Source organism: Ranitomeya imitator, chromosome 2 (genome assembly GCF_032444005.1).
Source record: "Ranitomeya imitator isolate aRanImi1 chromosome 2, aRanImi1.pri, whole genome shotgun sequence".
Classification (NCBI taxonomy): domain Eukaryota; kingdom Metazoa; phylum Chordata; class Amphibia; order Anura; family Dendrobatidae; genus Ranitomeya; species Ranitomeya imitator.
In genome coordinates, this window is record NC_091283.1 from 260,834,588 (window position 1) to 260,856,365 (window position 21,778).

General features: G+C 42.4%; 2 protein-coding genes across 2 annotated transcripts; both read right to left on the reverse strand.

Annotated features, from left to right (window-relative positions):
* Window positions 1–8,822: 8,822 nt before the first annotated feature.
* On the reverse strand, window positions 8,823–19,715 carry LOC138663006 (oocyte zinc finger protein XlCOF7.1-like). The gene is made up of 4 exons (XM_069749048.1): window positions 19,598–19,715; window positions 19,417–19,514; window positions 19,128–19,218; window positions 8,823–12,551 (listed from the first exon to the last, which is right to left on the reverse strand). The coding sequence occupies exons 1-4, from the start codon at window positions 19,680–19,682 to the stop codon at window positions 10,936–10,938; spliced, it is 1,890 nt and encodes a 629-aa protein (XP_069605149.1). The 5' UTR covers window positions 19,683–19,715; the 3' UTR covers window positions 8,823–10,935.
* An 11-nt stretch (window positions 19,716–19,726) lies between these two features.
* LOC138663010 (oocyte zinc finger protein XlCOF29-like) lies at window positions 19,727–20,256 on the reverse strand. The gene is made up of 2 exons (XM_069749051.1): window positions 20,113–20,256; window positions 19,727–19,983 (listed from the first exon to the last, which is right to left on the reverse strand). Exons 1-2 carry the CDS (start codon window positions 20,188–20,190, stop codon window positions 19,759–19,761), a joined length of 303 nt encoding a protein of 100 aa, XP_069605152.1. The 5' UTR covers window positions 20,191–20,256; the 3' UTR covers window positions 19,727–19,758.
* Window positions 20,257–21,778: the final 1,522 nt, after the last annotated feature.

Here is a 21,778-nt window from a genome sequence, read left to right on the forward strand (position 1 = left end):
TAATCCAAATCCATCAGATTCAGGGCAGCGCCTGAATCCACAAACGCCATGACAGAAAACGACGACAAAGAGCATATCAAGGTAATGGACAGAAGGAATTTGGACTGTACAGTACCAATGACGGCAGACCTAGCGGACCGCTTAGTGCGCTTAGGACAATCGGAGATAGCATGAGTGGAATCACCACAGTAGAAACACAGCCCATTCAGACGTCTGTATTCCTGCCGTTCAACTCTGGTCATAGTCCTATCGCACTGCATAGGCTCAGGTTTAACCTCAGGCAATACCGCCAAATGGTGCACAGATTTACGCTCGCGCAAGCGTCGACCGATTTGAATAGCCAAAGACAAAGACTCATTCAAACCAGCAGGCATAGGAAAACCCACCATGACATCCTTAAGAGCCTCAGAGAGACCCTTTCTGAACAAAGCTGCCAGCGCAGATTCATTCCACTGAGTGAGTACTGACCATTTCCTAAATTTCTCACAATATACTTCTATATCATCCTGACCCTGGCACAAAGCCAGCAAATTTCTCTCAGCCTGATCCACTGAATTAGGCTCATCGTACAGCAATCCGAGCGCCAGGAAAAACGCATCGACACTACTCAATGCAGGGTCTCCTGGCGCAAGAGAAAATGCCCAGTCTTGAGGGTCGCCGCGCAAAAAAGAAATAACAATCAAAACCTGCTGAATAGGATCACCAGAAGAATGAGGCTTCAAGGCCAGAAATAGCTTACAATTATTTTTGAAACTTAGAAACTTTGTTCTATCTCCAAAAAACAAATCAGGAATAGGAATTCTTGGTTCTAACATATTTTTCCGATCAATAGCATCTTGAATCTTCTGTACATTTAAAACGAGATTATCCATTGAAGAGCACAGACCCTGAATATCCATGTCCACACCTGTGTCCAGAATCACCCAAATGTCTAGGGGAAAAAAAAAAAATGAACACAGAGCAGAGAAAAAAAAAAAAAAAAATGATGTCAGAACTTTTTCTTTCCCTCTATTGAGAATCATTAGTTGGCTCCTTGTACTGTTGTGTCTGCTAATGAAAGGTGTAATGAAGGCAATCCAGAGACACAGTGTGCCTAGCGATCAGAGCGCACACAGTGATCTGACAAATACCCAAAAACAAAGAAACGAGCTCTGAGACGTGGAAACTCTGTAGACCACACACCTGATCCTATCCTAAACACAACTAAAAGTGGTTGTGGATTGCGCCTAACAACTACCTAGGCAACTCGGCACAACCTAAGAAACTAGCTAGCCTGAAGACAGAAAAATAGGCCTGACTTGCCCCCAGAGAAATACCCCAAAGGAAAAGGCAGCCCCCCACATATAATGACTGTGAGTAAGATGAAAAGACAAAACGTAGGGATGAAATAGATTCAGCAAAGTGGGGCCCGATAATCTTAGACAGAGCGAGGATAGTAAAGCGAACTTTGCAGTCTACAAAAAACCCTAAAGCAAAAACCACGCAAAGGGGGCAAAAAAGACCCACCGTGCCGAACTAACGGCACGGCGGTACACCCTTTGCTTCTCAGAGCTACCAGCAAAACAAAAGACAAGCTGGACAGAAAAAAAGCAACAAAATAGCAAAAAAGCACTTAGCTATACAGAGCAGCAGGTCACAGGAACAAGCAGTAGAAGCTCAGATCCAACACTGGAACATTGACAAGGAGCAGGGATAGCAGCATCAGGCGGAGTTAAGTAACGAAGCAGTCAACGAGCTCACCAGAACACCTGAGGGAAGAAGCTCAGAAGCTGCAGTACCACTTGTGACCACAGGAGTGAATTCAGCCACAGAATTCACAACACCAGAACACCTGAGGGAGGAAGCTCAGAAGCTGCAGTACCACTTGTGACCACAGGAGTGAATTCAGCCACAGAATTCACAACAGTCGGCATGATAACAGAAGAGGTGTATAATTGGGTGTCATCAGCATAGAGATGGTACTGGAAACCAAATCTACTGATGTGGATTTCCTTTTTCCACATGTGAATCAGTATGTGTGCATTAAAGCTGAGTGAGTTTCTAGGATACAGACAGACTCTTGCATCTTTCATCCAGCCACTGATGTTTCTGGATTGTGAATCATAGGGAAAGCAAAAGAATTGTCAAAGGATCTACGGGAAAAGGTAGTTGAGCTGTATGAAACAGGAAAGGAATACAAAAAGATTTCCAAGGAATTGATAATGCCACTCAGCAGCATTCAAACTGATTAACAAATGGAAAATCAGAAGCTCTGTAAAAACAAAACCATGGTGAGGTAGACCAACAAAAATGTCATCCACAACTGCCAGGAAAATTGTTCGGGATGAATCGAAAAACCCACAAATAACATCAGCTGAAATACTGGACTTTCTGAAAACTAGTGGTGTGACTGCTTCAAGATGCACAATAAGGAGGCACTTGAAGAAAAATGGGCTGCATGGTCGAGTCGCAACAAGAAAGCCATTACTGCGCAAATGCCACAAAGTATCTCGCCTACAATACACAAACAGCACAGAGACAAGCCTCAAAACTTCTGGAATAAGGCAATTTGGAGTGATGAGACCAAAATTGAACTTTTTTGCCACAACCAAAAACGTTATACTTGGAGACAGGTCAACAAGGCCTATGATGAAAGGAACACCATTCCTACTATAAAGCACGGAAATGGATCGCTAATGTTTTGGGGATGTGAGCTACAAAGGCACATGAAACTTGGTCAAAGTTGAAAGAAAGATGAATGCAGCACAATATCAGGAAATACTGGAGGCAAACCATCTGTATGGAAGCTGTGCATGGGACGTACTTGGATGTTCCAACATGACAACGATCCAAAACAAAAGACCAAGTTGACCTGTCATTGGCTACAGAAGAACAAGGTGAAGGTTCTGGAGTGGCCATCTCAGTCTCTTGACCTCAATATCATTGAGCCACTCTGGGAAGATCTCAAGCACACAGTTCATGCTAGACAGCCCAGGAATAAATTTACAGGAACCGGAGGCTTTTTGCCAAGAAGAGTGGGCAGCTTTACCATCTGAGAAAATAAAGAACCTCATACACAACTACCACAAACGACTTCAAGCTGTCATTGATGCCTGAAGGGTCAATACACGATATTAAGAAATGGGGTATGATGAACTTTTCATCAGGGTCATTTGTACTGCAGAGGTCGCTTCCCTCCCATTGATGTGGGCTCTGGCGCTGAGCCCACATCTTTCCTGGGACATGTCAGCTGTTTTGAACAGCTGACATGTGCCCGGAATAGTCGTGGGTGGAATCGCGATCCATAGCAAGTAATTCCATAGAATCATAGCAAGTAATTCTACTGCATAGAGGCGATCTGATCATCGCCTCTATATAGCAGAGCTGATAAGGCTATGGCAGCTTCTAATCTCCCATGGAGACTATCGAAGCATGCCAAAAGTAAAAAAAGTAATCTAATGTAAAGTAAAATATATAAAAATAAAAATTTAAATTACCCCCTTTCGCCTCATTCACAAAACACACACATATTTGGTATCACCGCATTCAGAATCACCCGATCAATAAAAAAAAGGAATAACCAGATCGCTATACAGCGTAGCAAGAAAAAAGTCAAAACGTCAGAATTACGTTTTTGGTCGCCGCGACATTGCATTAAAATGCAATAACGAGCGATCAAAACATTGTATCTACACCAAAATGGTATCATTAAAAACGTCAGCTCGGCTCGCGAAAAATGAGCTCTCGCCCAACCCGAGATCATGAAAAATGGAGACGCTAGAGGTCTCGGAAATTGGGGCATTTTTTTTTTTAGCAGACTCTGGATTTTTTTCACCACTTAAATAAAAAAGAACCCAGACATGTATGGTGTCCATGAACTAGTAATGACCTGGAGAATCATAATGGCAGGTCAGTTTTAGCATTTGGTGACGATGGTAAAAAAAAAAATTGTTGTGGAATTGAACGCCCCAATTGGACAGACCATCAGCAGATTTGGCTTTCAGTACCATCTTTATGCTGATGACACACAACTATACACATCATCCCCTGACCTTACCCCCGCTGTACTACAGAACGCCACTGACTGTCTGTCCGCAGTCTCCAACATCATGTCGCTCTCTATCTGAAACTCAACCTCTCCAAAACTGAACTTCTTCTGCTCCCGCCATCTACTAACCTCCCTAAATCTGACATTTCCTTCTCCGTGTGTGGCAGCATAATAACTCCCCGGCAGCAGGCGCACTGTCTGGGTGTTATGTTTGACTCTGATCTCTCCTTCACATCCCATATACAATCTCTTGCCCGCTCGCGCCGCTTACACCTAAAGAACATCTCTAGAATCCGCCCTTTTCTTACCATGGAGACAACTAAAACCCTCAATGTCGCCTTGATCCACTCCCGCCTGGACTACTGCAATGCTCTATTAATTGGCCTCCCCTTTACTCGACTTTCCCCTCTTCAGTCCATCCTTAATGCAGCAGCCAGGGTCATCCATCTGGCTAATCATTACTCAGACGCGTCCGCTCTTCGCCAGTCATTACACTGGCTGCCCATTCATTACAGGATACAATTCAAAGTTCTTGTTCTCACCCACAAAGCTCTCCACAGTGCGGCCCCCCTTACATTTCCTCCCTCATTTCGGTCTATCGGCCTAACCGAACTCTGCGCTCTGCAAACGACTTTCGACTAACCTCTGCACTAATCCTTACCTCCCACTCCCGACTTCAAGACTTCTCCCGTGCTGTGCCAATCCTCTGGAAAGCTCTACCACAAGATATTGGGACCATCATTGTAAATACATCATTGTAAATACACTCCTGTACTTTGTATCTCCCCCACCTCATTGTAGATTGTAAACTCTCACAAGCAGGGGCGGCTCATTTTGCTTTATTATTGTATTGCTAACATTGTTACCTATGATTGTTGTTTGAAATGAGTGGAGAAAGAGGTTTGGTGTTATCAATCATATTCTCTGAAAAAAAGCCAAGAAAGCAACAATTCTGCTGGAGTGTGTAAACTTTTGAGCACAACTGTATGGTGCAATTAAAGGGAACCTGTCACCCCCCCTGGAGTTTTTAAGTAAAAGAGCCACCTTGTGCAGCACTAAGGCTGCATTCTGTGAAGGTGGCTCTTCGTTTTGTGCTCCCTTTTAACGCTGCAATATTAATTTTTATAATTTTCACGCCATACCTTTAGTCTGTCCAGGGCGTATGTCTTTTCCCCTGGACACAACCGCCTCCCAGCCATCAGCCAGCCCCTCAGTGCGCCGGGCGCCACCTCCTCTATCTTCGGTCACATACCCAGCGCCTGCGCTGTGCTTTCCTTTTTTGGGCATGCTCTGCCATTCAACTCACATCACCTGATGTATTCATCTCGCGCCTGCGTGTAGCCAAGACCCGAGATCCCGCCCTGCAGTGTGAATAAATCAGAACACACTGCGGGGCGGGATCTTGGACCTTGGCAACATGCAGGCGCAATCATTACTCCTAAGCAACATGCCCGCTGCCTTGGGGTCATACTTGATTCTGAGCTTTCATTCATCCCCCACATCCGATCACTGGCTCGCTCTTGTTATCTGCACCTCAAAAACATTTCTACAATTCGCCCTTTTCTTACTTTTGACTCTGCAAAAACACTTACTGTTTCCCTCATTCGTTCTCATCTGGACTATTGTAACTCTATACTAATCGGCCTCCCTCTTACCAAACTCTCCCCGCTCCAATCTGTGCTGAATGCTGCAGCCAGGATCATATTCCTCACCAACCGTTACACCGATGCCTCTACCTTGTGCCAGTCATTACACTGGCTACCCATCCACTCCAGAATCCAGTACAGAACTAATACCCTCATCCACAAAGCACTCCATGGCTCAGCACCACCCTACAGCTCCTCCCTGGTCTCAGCCTACCACCCTACCTGTGCTCTCCATGGCTCAGCACCACCCTACATCTCCTCTCTGGTCTCAGTCTACCACCCTACCTGTGCCCTCCATGGCTCAGCACCACCCTACATCTACTCCCTGGTCTCAGCCTACCACCCTACCTGTGCTCTCCGTTCTGTTAATGACCTCAGGTTAGCATCCTCAATAATCAGAACCTCCCACTCCCGTCTCCAAGACTTTTCACGTATTGCGCCAATTCTTTGGAATGCACTACCTAGGTTAATACGATTAATCCCCAATCCCCATAGTTTTAAGCATGCCCTAAAAATGCATTTGTTCAGACTGGCCTACCGCCTCAATGCATTAACCTAACTATCCCTGTGTGGCCCATTCAAAAAATTTAAACCATAATCAGGTTCCTCGCATCATGTTTTCATACTCTTTATGCAGTTATTAGCCCTGTGTGTCTGTACTGCTACATACTTAGGCTGATAACTGGTTCATGCAGCTTTACATGAACATCTGGGCCTTACACTATGGCTGGTCCAACTAACTAAAGTAATTGTTACCATCCACCTCTCATGTCTCCCCTTTTCCTCATAGATTATAAGCTTGCGAGCAGGGCCCTCATTCCTCCTGGTATCTATTTTGAATTGTGATTTCTGTTATGCTGTAATGTCTATTGTCTGTGCAAGTCCCCTCTATAATGTAAAGTACTGGGGAATATGTTGGCACTATATAAATAAAATTATTATTAAGCTGTGTATTTTTGTAATTATTTGTATGTATACATGATTGATTACCACTTCTGTCTCTGCTAAAACAATCCCCTTTAATGCCTTTCTGACATAAGAAGTAAACGTATGCCGATGTCGGACTCACCTCCCTTTGATGTGGGGTCCGGCGCTGAGCCCACATCTTTTCCGGCACGGTTCACCGATGGGTTGGTATGACAACTTTTGGCTCCAGCAGACCTCTGTGGCTGTCACTGCCAGATTGCCATGAGCATTGCCCAGGGGATGGCGCTCATAGCAAGTGATCAAGTCTGCTACATACAGGCAATCTGATCATCGCCTGTATTAAGCAGAGCCGATCGGGTTATGACAGCTTCTAGTCTCCCAAGGAAACTATTGAAGCATGTCTGTGGACACATGGGTGGAAGGGGGGCCTAGCCGAAACTGCACGGACCAGGGATCATCCCGCCGCACCCGCATTCCTTTTAACATGGGCAAAAAGCTACTCAGACAACACAGGGTGAGGGTATAACAGTGTGGCAATGCTTTATTGAACTACAAAACAGGCAGGTAACACATAGAACAGTCCCAGCAAAATACCCAAGATGGTGCACATTACAGAGTCTCGCCCTTCTACTGACTTGCCGAGATAATGGCTGCTGTGACTTCAGATCTTCCAAGGTCGCTCCCTCACCTGTGGCACACACAGAGAGAAGGCAACAACTAGAGTAGGAAGGTGACAGTCCATTCAGTCCATACAAGGCCAGTTGATCCAAGGACCACAACCTGGCTTCATCTTCCAGGATCAGTTACTCCACTTGTGGCACATACAGAGAGGAGGCAACAAGTGTAGGAAGAGGACAGCCCATTAAGTCCATACATGGTACAAGGCCAGTTGAGCCGAGAATCACAACCTGGCTTCTTCAAACGTATCCATGGTTCAGAGATGGCCAATGGAGCAGATCTGTATTCTTCCAACTGAGGCCGAAAACCCCTAGGTTGCTTCCTGTAGAATAATAGCTCCGTGTTCCTCGTGATGGAGCCATGATGTAAAATGACTGCTGTCCTGTCTCTGGTCCTTTTGATATGTATGGATGTCTTGGCAGAATCTCTCTGGCTGTTTCTCTCTCTGTCTCTTTATACAGAGGCATGTAACCTATTTTAAGACTTAACAAGTGTCCCTCATTCAGTATTTACATAAAGGGTAAGAATGGAGACAAGATCAAGTAGCATTACTTATTATTTAAACTATTTGCATAGTTTTTCCCTCTCTACTTTAGAAGTCAACAAACTGGCTCTATACCACAATGCATAATTAGCATATCAGCAAACATCACTATTGATCAAGGATAAGAGCACAATAAAAGTCAATATTCCAGGCTTAAACAAACAAAAGTCTGTTTTCTTGACCAACCAGAAATCAACACTTAAATTTGAAAGCCAACATACAGATAACTTTCTATTATTCTTCGTTTGCTAAAAATAGTCTTCTGGTTAATTAAGATACAATGTTTATTGTCTTCACAATACCAAAAGTAAAACAACAAAAAAAATCTTTAAAAAAATAAATAAAAGTTCGAATCATCCCCTTTCGCCTCAATTCAAAATGAAACAATAAAAAAATCAAACATACACATATTAGGTATCGCCGCGTTCAGAATCGCCCAATCTATCAATATGAAAAAAGAATTAACCTCATCGCTAAACAGGATAACGATAAAAAGTCAAAATGCCGGAATTACTTTTTTTGGTAGCCACAACATTGTATTAAAATGCAATAATGGGTGATCAAAAGCTTGTATCTGCAAGAAAAATGGTATCATTAAAAACAACAGCTTGGCACGCAAAAAATAAGCCCTCACCCAACCCAAAAAGTTTCCAACAAACTTGGAATTTTTTTCCATCGCCTCAATAAAAAAAGAACCTAAACATGTTTGGTGTCTATGAACTCCTAATGACCTGGAGAATCATAACGGCTGGTCAGTTTTAGCATTTAGTGAACATGGTAAAAAAAAAAAACACAACTGTGGGATTGCACTTTTTTTGCAATTTCACCAAACTTATTTTTTTTTCTCATTTTCCAGTACATGTTATGTTAAAACCAATGGTGTTGTTCAAAAGTACAACTTGTGCCTCAAAAAACAAGCCCTCACACGGCCATTTTGACTAAAAAATAGTAATAATAAAAAAAAAAAAGATATGGCTCTGGGAGGAAGGTGATCAAAAAATGAAAATGCAAAACCAAAAATACCTCTGGTGATTAAGGGGTTAAACTCGGTTTTTAATTGCATGTTCTTTTATACTTTACCCAATAAAAATGAGTTATTTTTACTGATAAATGTTTGTTTTGGGTCATTTATTTTCTGCTGGTATTTGGTTTATCCTATAAAACTCCCATATAATATTCTCACCTTGAACGCATGCTGCGCGCATCATGTTTTTGTACAATTTGTCAATAATATATATAGGTTCTTCCCGTCTGAGTTATTTTTGAAGGTCAACAAAATACGATTTTCCTGTAATTTATTTCTCACCCTCTAGGTATAATAATGGCTTTTCCCTGTGTGGGATTTTTGATGTTTATAAAAGTTGACAACTAGTTGGACAAGCCCTTCTCATTCCTCATGTTTGGTCGTGGTAAAATAAAAATCCTCATACAAACCTCCCATGGTGGCGCCATTTCACTGGTGTTGGCGCTTGTGTTCTTGGGGCTCTTTTGAGGTTTTTACGTCATGTGAGCCCTGTGCCCAATCAGCGCTGACGTCACTGTCCCCACCTTCGGACAAATCAAGCATCATGAGGCAGAGAGCAGCCGCGGCCCTGGCTTCCTGTTCATGATCAATACGTCCGAAGGAAGGAGCAGTGAAGCTGCCGCTAATCAGGTGCAGGGCTCGTGTGATGTAACAACCTCACATAAGCTCTGGGACAGTGAGTCTCGACACCGCTGAAGTGAAGCCGGCCGCCAGCGAAGTATGAGTGTTTTAATGAGGCCAAACATGAGGAATGAGTTCACTGCAAAAAAAAAAATACTAATAAGATATAATTATATATAAAATGATCCCTTGATTAGAAGATTCACTGACATAATGATAAAACTAAACTTTATTAATTCAAAATGTAAAACTATACCCATAATTCACTCCCTGAAGGTTAGTCAGAAGGTGACTAATAGAAAAAGCATGTACCCCACAGTTCAGTATATAGGATGAGGTAATGTATACACACTCACTCTCCAAGCCTCTCATGTCTACGGGTTTCATCGTCCTCACCAAAGGCGACTCATCAGGAGACTATTTAATATTGAACTATATTCAAGTGAGACTAGACAAAAAAAAACAAAATCAGGTATCATGTTATCCGAAACAGTCAGAAAACCAGCCACATATTGGCAGATCCCAGGCCTCAAACTATATACTTTGTAAGTTTATACGCCACTCCAGTGTCAGGAATAGATAGTATGTGAAAATACACTATATACCGCTCAGGGAGCACTTAACTTTCAGAGATAATCTCCATATTCCTACTAAATAATGGGACAGATCTTCCAGACATTATGATTGCTCACATCCCTAGTCTTTATAACGATACTGCACTCATTCCTGGACAGACCGCAGCATGGCCATTAGTTAGAAGCTGCTATTGATCTTTGGAGCAGGTAAGTTTCCCTGAGTGGTACATATTGGGCGTCTGAAAACGGAGTTTAGTCTAGGAAAATTTGTCTGCACTACTAATTAACAGCTGTTACATTACCAAACCAGGGCAGTCCCTATAGGAGAAAAAACACAAGAATTATACTGTATTGTCACATGCTATCTATTCCTGACACTGGAGTGGCTTATAAACTTACGAAGTATATAGTTTGAGGTCTGGGATCTGCCAATATGTGGCTGGTTTTCTGACTGTTTCGGATAACATGATACATGATTTTAGTTTTTTTTTGTCTAGTCTTGCTTGAATATAGTTCAATATTAAATAGTCTCTTGATGAGTCGCCTTTGTTGAGGACAATGAAACTCATAGAAATGAGAGGCTTGGAGAATGAGTGTGTACATGCCACCTCACCCTATATACTGAACTGTGGGGTAAATGTTTTTTCTATTAGTCACCTACTGACTAACCTTCAGGGGGTGAATTATGGGTATAGTTTTACATTTGGAATTAATAAAGTTTAGTTTTATCCTTTTTGTCAGCAAACATGAGGAATGACAGGAGACAACTCCTTTAAGAAGATTCAACGTTGGTTAAAACAATAACAACATTATGAACATAAAAAAGGCTTCTCCCCTATGTAAAGCCTCTGATGTTTATTAACAGTTGATTTCCAAGTAAAATATTTCCCACATTAAGAAAATGAAAAAGGCTTCTCCTCTGTGTGACTGCTCTGATGTTTAACAAGAAGCGCTTTCCATTTAAAACATTTCCCACATTCTGAACAGGAAAAAGGCTTCTCTCCTGTATGAGTTCTCTGATGTCTAACAAGAAGCTCTTTCCATTTAAAACATTTCCCACATTCTGAACAGGAAAAAGGCTTCTCCCCTGTGTGAGTTCTCTGATGTCTAACAAGAAGCTCTTTCCATTGAAAACATTTCCCACATTCTGAACAGCAAAAAGGCTTCTCTCTTGTGTGAGTTCTATGGTGATTAACCAAATTTGATTTCTGATTAAAACATTTCCCACATTCTGAACAGGAAAAAGGCTTCTCCCCTGTGTGAGTTCTCTGGTGACTAACAAGACTCCCTCTATAGTTAAAACATTTCCCACATTCTGAACAGGAAAAAGGCTTCTCTCCTGTGTGGGTTCTATGGTGATTAACCAAATCTGATTTCAGGTTAAAACATTTCCCACATTCTGAACAGGAAAAAGGCTTCTCCCCTGTGTGGGTTCTGTGGTGTGTAACAAGATGCTCTTTGAGGGTAAAACATTTCCCACATTCTGAACAGGAAAAAGGCTTCTCCCCTGTGTGAGTTCTCTGGTGATTAACCAAATCTGATTTCCAGTTAAAACATTTTCCACATTCTGAACAGGAAAAAGGCGAGTTCTCCCCCGTGTGAATTCTATGGTGATTAACCAAATCTGATTTCTTGTTAAAACATTTCCCACATTCTGAACAGGAAAAAGGCTTCTCCCCTGTGTGAGTTCTCTGGTGAGTAACCAATTCTGATTTATGGCGAAGACATTTTCCACATTCTGAACATTGAAAAGTCTTCACCCCTGTGTGAGTTCTATGGTGTATAACAAGCTGTAATTTATGTGCAAAACATTTCCCACATTCTGAACAGGAAAAAGGCTTCTCCCCCGTGTGAGTTCTATGGTGATTAACCAAATATGATTTCCCCTTAAAACATTTTCCACATTCTGAACAGGAAAAAGGCTTCTCCCCTGTGTGAGTTCTATAGTGAAGAACCAATTCGAATTTCTGGATAAAACATTTCCCACATTCTGAACATGAAAAAGGCTTATCCCCTGTGTGAGTTCTCTGGTGTCTAACAAGACTCTTTTTGAGAGTAAAACATTTCCCACATTCTGAACAGGAAAAAGGCTTCTCCCCTGTGTGAGTACTATGGTGCCTAACCAAATCTGATTTCTGGTTAAAACATTTCCCACATTGTGAACATGAAAAAGGCTTCTCCCCTGTGTGAGTTCTCTGGTGAATAACCAAATCTGATTTATGTTTAAAACATTTCCCACATTCTGAACAGGAAAATGACTTCTTTGCTTTAGGAGCAGTTTGTTTTTTAATGCCTCTTTTGTGACTTTGATTTTCCTTAGTAGTCAGTAATGAATCAGTAGATGGGACCTGTTTCATAGGATCAGATGACAGATCTTTTCTGTGAATGGATGATGGTATATCTGGAGTAATGGCATTCACTTCAGCTGTATCTTGTAGGATTTCAAGATCATTAGATTTGAAAATTGAAGATGTCAGCTGTCCCTCTGATCTCCTGGTACAGTCATTTGCTAAGATAAAAAACAATTAGTATTTTTTAATAAAATATCCTTGAGTTTTATATTTTTGAACATTTCTACTTAAACTGTCCATAAAAATGGCAAGCTATGTAAAAAAAAACTTTAATTACACTATGTAACAATTACATTTTTTCCTGGGTAGACAGTGTGTTTTCCTAACCCTAAAACAATAGAAAATAGTTGTTGTTCCACCAAAACTTTGCTTCTGTGATCAAGACAATGAAATTTTGAAATTTTTATGTTTTCTGTAAAAATCTCGATTCTTATTCAATACTGAGTAGTCTTCTAGAATATTCTTGAACTGGTAGAATTGGGGAGAGGTTTCTACAATTTTCCAGAATTATCTAGAAGTTTCTAGAAACTTTTAGAACTTTCAAGAACATTCTAGGACTGTTCAATAGTAGTCATGAAAGTATAAAAGCACAGGTGACTCGAACCAACATTTCGGTTTGTTATTGCTGAGTAAGAGAATAACGAATCGTAGTTAAAGAGCAATTATTTTTTTTTAGATGGCATCAAAACTTTGAAAACTATGTGTAGTTGGTTCAGACTCTCATAAAGAATTACGCCATAATGGGATACAGAATGTCTCTCAAAGTCCATATCCTTGACGCTCATCTTGACAAGTTCAAGGAGAACAAGAAAACTCAGAGGAGCAAGGCGAGTGCTTTCATCTAGATATATTGGACTTTGAACGTTACCAAGGACAGTATAGCGAAAACATGATGGGGGACTATATTTGGGGGCTTCATCGAGAAAGCAATTTGCAGTACACCCGCAAATCTAGAACACCTATTCATTTCTGAACCTTTTTGAGACATTTTTGACTGTAGTCGTTTTTCCATAGTCTTTAAACATAAGCAGTTGAAATATTACACTTGGAAGCCAGGAACAAAGATTGTGTTTCATGGTGTTATTTACCAAGACAATGACTGTTCACAGTCTAATAGATAACCTTGTTGGATGAAACAGTAGTGTGTGGTGTTCAACTGTTTGTTCATTCTACCTCCAAAATATTGAATAAAAAGAAACCAATCAATGTTATGTAGGCGAAAATAATATTAATTCTCATCTCACAAAAAACAAGTCCCCACTCAGGTCTATCATCTGTCAATAGAAAAACAGAGGTTCCCACACTACTAGTGGCTCAAAGGCTGTTGAAATGTAACAGTTTCTATAAACCAATCCAGCAAAATCGGCTCTCACTTCTGAGTCTTGCAGTGTGCTCAAACAACGTGAGAAGAATCCACTTAATTTGCGGTGTGTGTCTCCTGGAGCACAATCTGCGCACTATGTGGTGGGTAATAAAATGGTAAATGTGTAATTTTCACTCTCCAACATCCACTGCGTGTTAATTTCTGGAAAGTGGCTGTGGAGTCAAAATATTCATTCCTCCTATACACATGGTCTAAATTGTTGGTACCCCTCGTTTAATGACAGAAAAACCAACAATGGTCACAGAACTAACTTGAATCTGACAAAAGTAATAATAAATAAATCTATGAAAATGAACAAATGAAAGTCAGACATTGTTTTTCCACCATGCTTTTCAACCATGCTTCCACAGAATTTAAAAAAATAAAACTCCTGAAATAGGCCTGGACAGAAATGATGGAATCCTTAACTTAATATTTTGCTGCAATACCTTTTGAGGCAATCACTGCAATCAAACAATTTCTATAACTGTCAATGAGACTTCCGCACCCCTCAACAGGTATTTTGGCCAACTTCTCAGGAGCAAACTGCTCCAGTTGTCTCCTGTCTGAAGGTCGTCTTTTCCAGACGCCATGTTGCAGCTCTTTCCAAAGATGCCCAAAAGGATTTAGGTCAGGGCTCATAGAAAGCCACTTCAGAATAGTCCAATGTTTTCCTCTTAGCCATTCTTGGGTGCTTTTAGCTGTGTGTTTTGGGTCATTATCCTGTTGCAAGACCCATGAGCTGCGACTGAGACCAAGCTTTCTGACACTGGGCAGCACATTTCTCTCTAGAATCCCTTGATAGTCTTGAGATTCCATTGTACCATGCACAGATTCTAGACACCCTGTGCCAGATGCAGCAAAGCAGCCCCAGAACATAACAGAGCCTCCTCCATGTTTCACAGTAGGGACAGTGTTCTTTTCTTGATATGCTTCATTTTTCCATCTGTGAAACTTAGACAGGACATTCTCCCAGAAGCTTTGGGGCTTGTCAATATGTAGCTTGGCAAAATCCAGTCTGGCTTTTATAAGATTTTTTTGCAACAATGTTGACCTCCTTGGTCGTCTCCCATGAAGTCCACTTTAGCTCATACAATGACAGATGGTGCAATCTGACACTGATGTTCCTTGAGCTTGAAGTTCACCTTTAAATCGGTTTAGAAGTTTTTCTGGCTCTTTTGTTACTATTCATATTATCCGTCACTTTGATTTGCCATCAATTTTCCTCCTGTGTCCAGGGAGGTCGGCTACAGTCCCATGGATCTAACATTTCTGAATAATAGGTGCAACTGTAGGCACAGGAACATTAAGCTGCTTGGAGATGGTCTTATAACTTTTACCTTTAACCTGTTTGTCTATAATTTTCCTTCTAATCTCCTGAGACAACTCTTTCTTTCGCTTCCCCTGGTCCATGTCATCAAAGCGCACATTGAGTATCTGAGAAACCACTGATACATACTAGTTAAACTGGTCCAATTACATTCCTTTTCAAGGTACTAGATCAATATGGACACTTCAAAATAGATAATTCCTGCACAAACACACAGAGTAAATGTCCAAAAAGAATTACCGTATATACTTGAGTACAAGCCGAGAATTTCAGCCCATTTTTTTAGGCTTAATGTGGGAGAGCATACATTACTGTAAATAAACCCATTAGCCAAATATCACTACCCTAGGGAAAAAAGTGACACTCAAACAAAGTCCTGCTTACCCATGTCGCCTGTCAGCGTGTGCCAGGGCAGCCCCGATGCGTGGGCTTCTTCGGGAGGCTGCCTCCTGAACGTGCATCTGAGCTGCCTTGGACACACGCTGACTGGCGACATGGGTAAGAAAGACTTTGAATGTCGCTTTTATCTCTAGAGTAATGATATTCGGCTAATGGGTTTATTTACAGTAATGTATGCTCTCCCACATTAAGCCATATTAAGCCCTCTACTTTTTTGGATAATTGGTTATATGTTTGCACCTTATTTGCACTATGCGCTTTTTTGCTATTGCATTGAAGTTTATGGAGGTGGAGATTTATGACCTCTGCTTGCCCAGCCTGCTTTTTCTCAGTGCCACTGTTTTTGTGTCCTTCTCACGGAAGCACTCTATGTGCCTTATCATTGATAATCTTTTTTTTATCATAATTTTTTGGTGATTTTCATGTAATATGTTTTCAATAAACTGTTATTTTTATGAAATAACTCTTTTTGGACAGTGAGTATCTGTAGCCCTATATACAGGCCACTCACTGAATCAAGATTGTAGACACCCGTGATGCTAGTTAGTGGTCACACCGTGATTTAACATGTCCCCTTTTTTTTCAGGGATACCATCATTTCTGTCCAAGCCTATTTCATGAGTTTTATTTATTTATTTTTTATTCTGTGGAAGCTTGGTTGAAAAGCAATGTCTGACTTTCATTTGTTCATTTTCATAGATCTTTTATTTATTATTACTTTTGTCAGATTCAAGTTATTTCTGTGCCATTGTGAGTTTTCTGTCATTAAACGAGGGGGACCAACAATTTTGACCACATATGTATAGATTATAACCCTCAGTGAATTAATTTATAAAATGGAATCACTTTATGGGGATTTCGACTATTCTGATTTTCTGTCATTTAGTCATATTAGGGCTTCTGCATATGGTGTGTCCAATCTCATCCGGGATCTGTTCCTGCTGTCCAGCTGGAGTAATCTGCTCCCTACTTCAGCCAATTGGAAAGTACCACATCCTACTAAAGCTCCAAGCACATGGCCGGAATCTGCCAGAATCAGCGTTGTTCTCCTCTGGTTCAGTCCTCTGTGCTCAGCTTGTGTATTTGTCTCCTGTTGTGACCGTGACCCGTTTACTGACTACTCTTGTGTCTTCTGATTCTGTATTCTGTCCTTCTGGTTCTGACCCAGCTACCTGACTATTCTTCCTGCCATCTAATACCACAGAATAGCAGGTAACACCATGGTCCAAGCCTAGGGGTCCCAGTGAAAGTCCAGATCCATGTAATGGTGTTAAAGGGCGATGAACAAGGCAATCCTTGGGATATGGAAAGCAGAGAAGATAGTGCCAAGCAGGTTCATGGTGGAGATCTTTTGAGCTGCCAGTTGACCACGAACAGTGCTCCCAATACATTGTGTCTGCAAACTATTCCAGCTAGATCTGCAGTCAAACAGCTAAATGGCTCCTTCCCTCCTGAACACGGCCATGTGCCCAGAGAGTAGTGTACAATCGTATGTAGGGTATTGTGAGAAGCAGGAAAATAATTTGTAAGATCCATTTGTTTTCTATTATCCTTTGTGAATAATTCCAAAGTTATCACCACATAAAGTGACACACGTCAGATTGTAAAAATGGGGCCGGATTAAGAACCCAAAACTGGAAGAGGATAAATCAGAGGATTCTGGACACTACTGTAATCAAAATTGTGACTATAGACAATAACATCTACTGAAATGCTCCAACTGAACAGTCTCCATCAGTAATAAATGAGCAGCTAGTGGTGAAACCTCTCTGGGGTAATTAGAGCACAGGGCTCGGTGACTTCACAATCTAAACTATCGGAAGCTCCAATATTTTCTGTCAGATGAGTTTCAAGAAGAAATATTACACATTTAAAGAGAACGGTGTATAATAGTGCAGAGCGGAGACATCTTAAAGGGATCCTGTCAGCAGGATTGTGCTTATTGACTACAGACACTGTCAGGTCGGTGCCGTTATACTGATTACACCGATACCTGGTGATGAAATCCGTCTTGTGGTTGTTGTTTAATCTGTATTTGTAGTTTTCAGTTAATGAGATTCTCGTGCTCTGGGGCGGGGCTGTGGGCGGGGCTTTATTTGGTGCTGGGGCGGGGCTGTGGGCGGGGCTTTATGTGGTGTTCTGATTACATATGCATCTGTATTGGCTTATGATAGGTCGCTGATCCCTCACTGACCTGCCCCCATTTTTACATAATGCATATAATAGTGTTGATATTATTGTTGATAATGCATATAATATGCCAGCAAAAGGTCACTGGTGATGGCGGCGCCTGCACAGTCTATAAGTAAGAGATAGATGCTACTGGACAGGCGCCACTGGTGACATTTTGCTGGATGCAATTTTTTTTCTAAGCCTCCCAATAGCCACAATATTTTAGGTTTCATCAACAATAATATCAACACTATTATATGCATTATGTAAAAATGGGGACAGGTCAGTGAGGGATCAGCGACCTGTCATAAGCCAATAGAGAAGAATATGTAATCAGAGCACCACATAAAGCCCTGCCCACAGTCCCACCAAGAACACCACATAAAGCGCCATCCCAGAGCACCACATAAAGCCCCATCCCAGAGCACAGAGCACCACATAAAGCCCCATCCCAGAGCACCACATAAAGCCCTGCCCACAGCCCTGCCCCAGAGCACCACATAAAGCCCCGCCCACAGCCCCGCCCCAGAGCACGAGGATCTCATTAACTGAAAACTACAAATACAGATTACACAACAGTAAACCAGAGTTGCATTCATTTATGGTGGACCATTGGAGCTACTATGAATCCTGACCAGAAGATTAGAGAAAATAATATTGCTCCCCATTTCAGGAGAGATTGTGCAGTAATCTGAATTTCTTAGGATCAGAAACAATGTAATTTATGAGGTGGATTGAATCCATGAAACCAGGGCTGGAGCCAACACATCTCCTGCAGGCAGGAATAAATGTATATTCCAGCTATCAGCCATGCACAGCTCAGAGATATATCATGGCACCGGTGTGATGGGTTTATGTAGATTATCACAATCCTCCTGGAAGTTAGTCGGTTTTAATACAAAGTGAAAAGTCAGGATAAACTGAAACTCTGTTATTGTCCAGAAATTCACACTTGGCCTCACTGCACATTTAATGTTGTCTATCATAAAAGTGAAGTTTGGCCAGAAAGACGGGACCTGGTCTTGTAGGGACCATATGATCACATTCAGCAGCACAGAAGGGAGAGAAGGGAGATTCATCCGATAAGATCTCAGGGTTCTAGGAAGCCAACAGCATCATTACCCTCCGCTTTCTCTTACAGTCCATCAGAATATTTTTCATCAAGTGATTTTCTATCTTGTCAGCACATTCTACGTACGCTATCATTTGGCTTTATAGTTCACAGATCTGGGCAGGTAACAGCGTCTCCTAAACCCAGGGGGTAGGTGGATCTACCAGGTTGTAAGTTCTATAGAAAAGGGCTTTCAATGACCAAAGTCATTTGAACAGTTTTGGGTGGAGGAGAATGTTGTGGTCTAGAGGCAAAATGGTGATCATGGTAATACGGCCGGACTACACCACCGATAAAGCAGACACAGCCGGTGATGAGAAGAATCTGTGACTTCTCTGCATTTAGTGGTCACTACTCACCTGGATAGCCATATGTAGGAATCTCCCCTTTACACCGCTCATTCCCCCTCACATATGTCTCTGTAGTATTAATATGGGTCAGATCTTCACCCTGAAACAAATATTATAAAAGTCACCGACAGATGGAGAAGTCGCAACTATGATCAGCTCTAATCTTGCTATCTCCACCGTTCTCATTACACAAGTATAAAACATATAATACTGGTGGATAAAACTAGACTGAGCACAAGACCTTCACCGGCGTCTACACATCATAGGGGAGATCTCCTGACACCTTCTCTCCATCTACCTGATGATCCTGAGGAGCATTGGGATCTTCTTGGTTACAGTCCTGTGGAAGAAGAGGACGGGGACATCTCTCTGGTGTTGTCCTCTTACTGGATAGATCTGGAGGAAACACATACAGGGAGTGAATTCATTCTTTACATACAGATAATTATAGGCCGTGTGTATTTAGTCCTGTCTATTACCTGGAGATGTGAGGGGCTGGGGAACCTCCATTATGATGTTCTTGTACAGATCTCTGTGTCCTTCTAAATACTTCCACTCCTCCATGGAGAAATAGACAGCGACATCCTGACACCTTATAGGAACCTGACACATGCAATGATACCGTCATCCCCCGATCCCTTCATAGTGTTACTGTATAATGTCCCAGCATTCCCAGCAGTGTCACCTCTCCAGTCAGCAGCTCAATCATCTGGTAGATGAGTTCTAGGATCTTCTGGTCATTGATGTCCTCATGGATCAGGGGGTGAGGTGGAGGCCCCGTGATTGGGCTCAGGGGTCTTCCCCATTCCTCAGACACAGGGTCCTGACAGCGATCACTAGAGGTCTTCTTCACCACTGTGTAATCCTGGTAATGGAGAGACACATTAATAAATCTCTCTACAGACATTTCCAGAGTCCTCACCTCTCCAGTTCTGTCCATCTGTTATTCCCATAGATAAGAATGATGTAATGTGACGTCATCAGAATCTCTCACCTCTCCAGTAAGCCGGAAGAGGATCTCTAGGATGAGGTGTAATATCCTCTCCGCCATCTTATCTCTGTCCATATCCATCTGTGATGGGTAAATCAGGAAAATGTTCTTTTGTGGAAGATCTTCACTGAGAGGATCCGATATTGTAGAGACCTGAATGAGAAGATGAACCGATGTAAGTGCAGCGCCCCAGAGATCTGGTCGTTGCAGTAACGTCGCTCTGCCACTAAGGGGAGTGATGGTACGTCTGATGGGACTAAAGGAATTCTTTGACCAGGTATCACCAGCACACATTACACTTCACACTCCGGCCACTAGGGGGAGTAAAAGGCTTTATTTATTGGGCCACGCCTCACACTGGTGAAACTAGGGGTTGATAGGAAGTTAGATCAGAAGCTGACTGTTTTGGATTCAGGCAACATCCCGTGGCAGGGGGTGCTGCAGGGAAAAGATTCAGGGGGGTCCCTGTCAGGCGTGGGAACCTGGCAGGTACCTAGCAAACAGAACAGAACATTACGGAACCGCGCCTGCACTTCCTTGCGGCGGTATCCTAAGAAAGAGACACGAAGCGAAGGATATTGTGGAACAGTGAGAAATGAGATCAAGCACAAAGGAGAAGCAGTAGGAGTCGTGCCCCGAGAACGGCAACATCCTACTGAGGCGCGTAGCCGGTGGCCGGAACACCGAGGAAGTAACTGACTCTATGCCTTACTTCAAACTCCGCAGGACAGTTAATTGTAGGTTGGCTGTCTACCTTAAATTTCCTACAAAGACATAGGGGGCAACGTGTGGAGAGGGGCGTCTCTAGGGTCCCAGAAGAGCTCCGAGCCTTCCCATCATACGGGTGGCGTCCTAGCCATAACATACCTGGGGGATGAGAAACTAGTAACATCTGGAATGAAATAGAAAGAAAGAGAAAGAACTAGAAAGAACGAACGAACAAACTAGAACAGAAGTTGTGAGGACTATACTGAAAGCTCAGCAGGGTAGCACTACAACACACAGGCGCTATTGGTAGGCAACGATTTCCACCTGCAAGGGGAACTCTGGATGTGCCCATCAGACCGGCCGGTCTCTGACAGCCCTGTTAATCGTGCTCTGGATTGAGGATCCTGAAGTCTTCAGTAAAGAGGTAAAGAGACTGCAACCCTGTTTCCTCGTTATTGCCTGCACCCCACACCATCACCATCCACCTTACTGGGAAGCCCTGGGGACATACTTCACCTGTGGGAAGGTATACCATCTAGCTGCCATAACATCACCCCAGTGGACACCAAGCAGCGTCGGTCACCCTGACCGAATACCACAGGTGGCGTCACAAAACCTTGACAGACTCCTATCACCTTTTATTGGGCGCCCCTTAGCAGGGTCACGGACCGGGTCCAGCCACCGTGACATCCCCAGAACTGAGCCAGCAGAGGACCGGTACCGAGTAACCCGCGGCCCTGCGTCTGGGGGCGATCCATAACATCATAAGAATCCTGTGTAATAATACAATTACTGGAGATAATAAGGGAAACGTATGAGATTTAATATTTTACAGTATTTAGTTTCCTTCTTTACATCTACTAATAAATCCTATATATTTAGGCCACAGACAACAAGCAGTTTCCTGCTCGGAGTCGGCAGCTGAATACGTTTCTCATAGACTCATCTTCTATAACGCTAA

Bases quoted from the DNA above. Each gene is read 5' to 3' on its own strand.
- LOC138663006 (XM_069749048.1), bottom strand. From the start codon at position 19,682: ATGGAGGAGTGGAAGTATTTAGAAGGACACAGAGATCTGTACAAGAAC. The intron at 19,515-19,597 runs GTAATAGACAGG...TGTTTCCTCCAG, and splicing joins CCAGCCCCTCACATCTCCAG to ATCTATCCAGTAAGAGGACA. The intron at 12,552-19,127 runs GTGAGTAGTGAC...TTTTTATCTTAG, and splicing joins TCCTACATATGGCTATCCAG to CAAATGACTGTACCAGGAGA.
- LOC138663010 (XM_069749051.1), bottom strand. From the start codon at position 20,190: ATGGATATGGACAGAGATAAGATGGCGGAGAGGATATTACACCTCATC. The intron at 19,984-20,112 runs GTGAGAGATTCT...CTCCATTACCAG, and splicing joins TCTTCCGGCTTACTGGAGAG to GATTACACAGTGGTGAAGAA.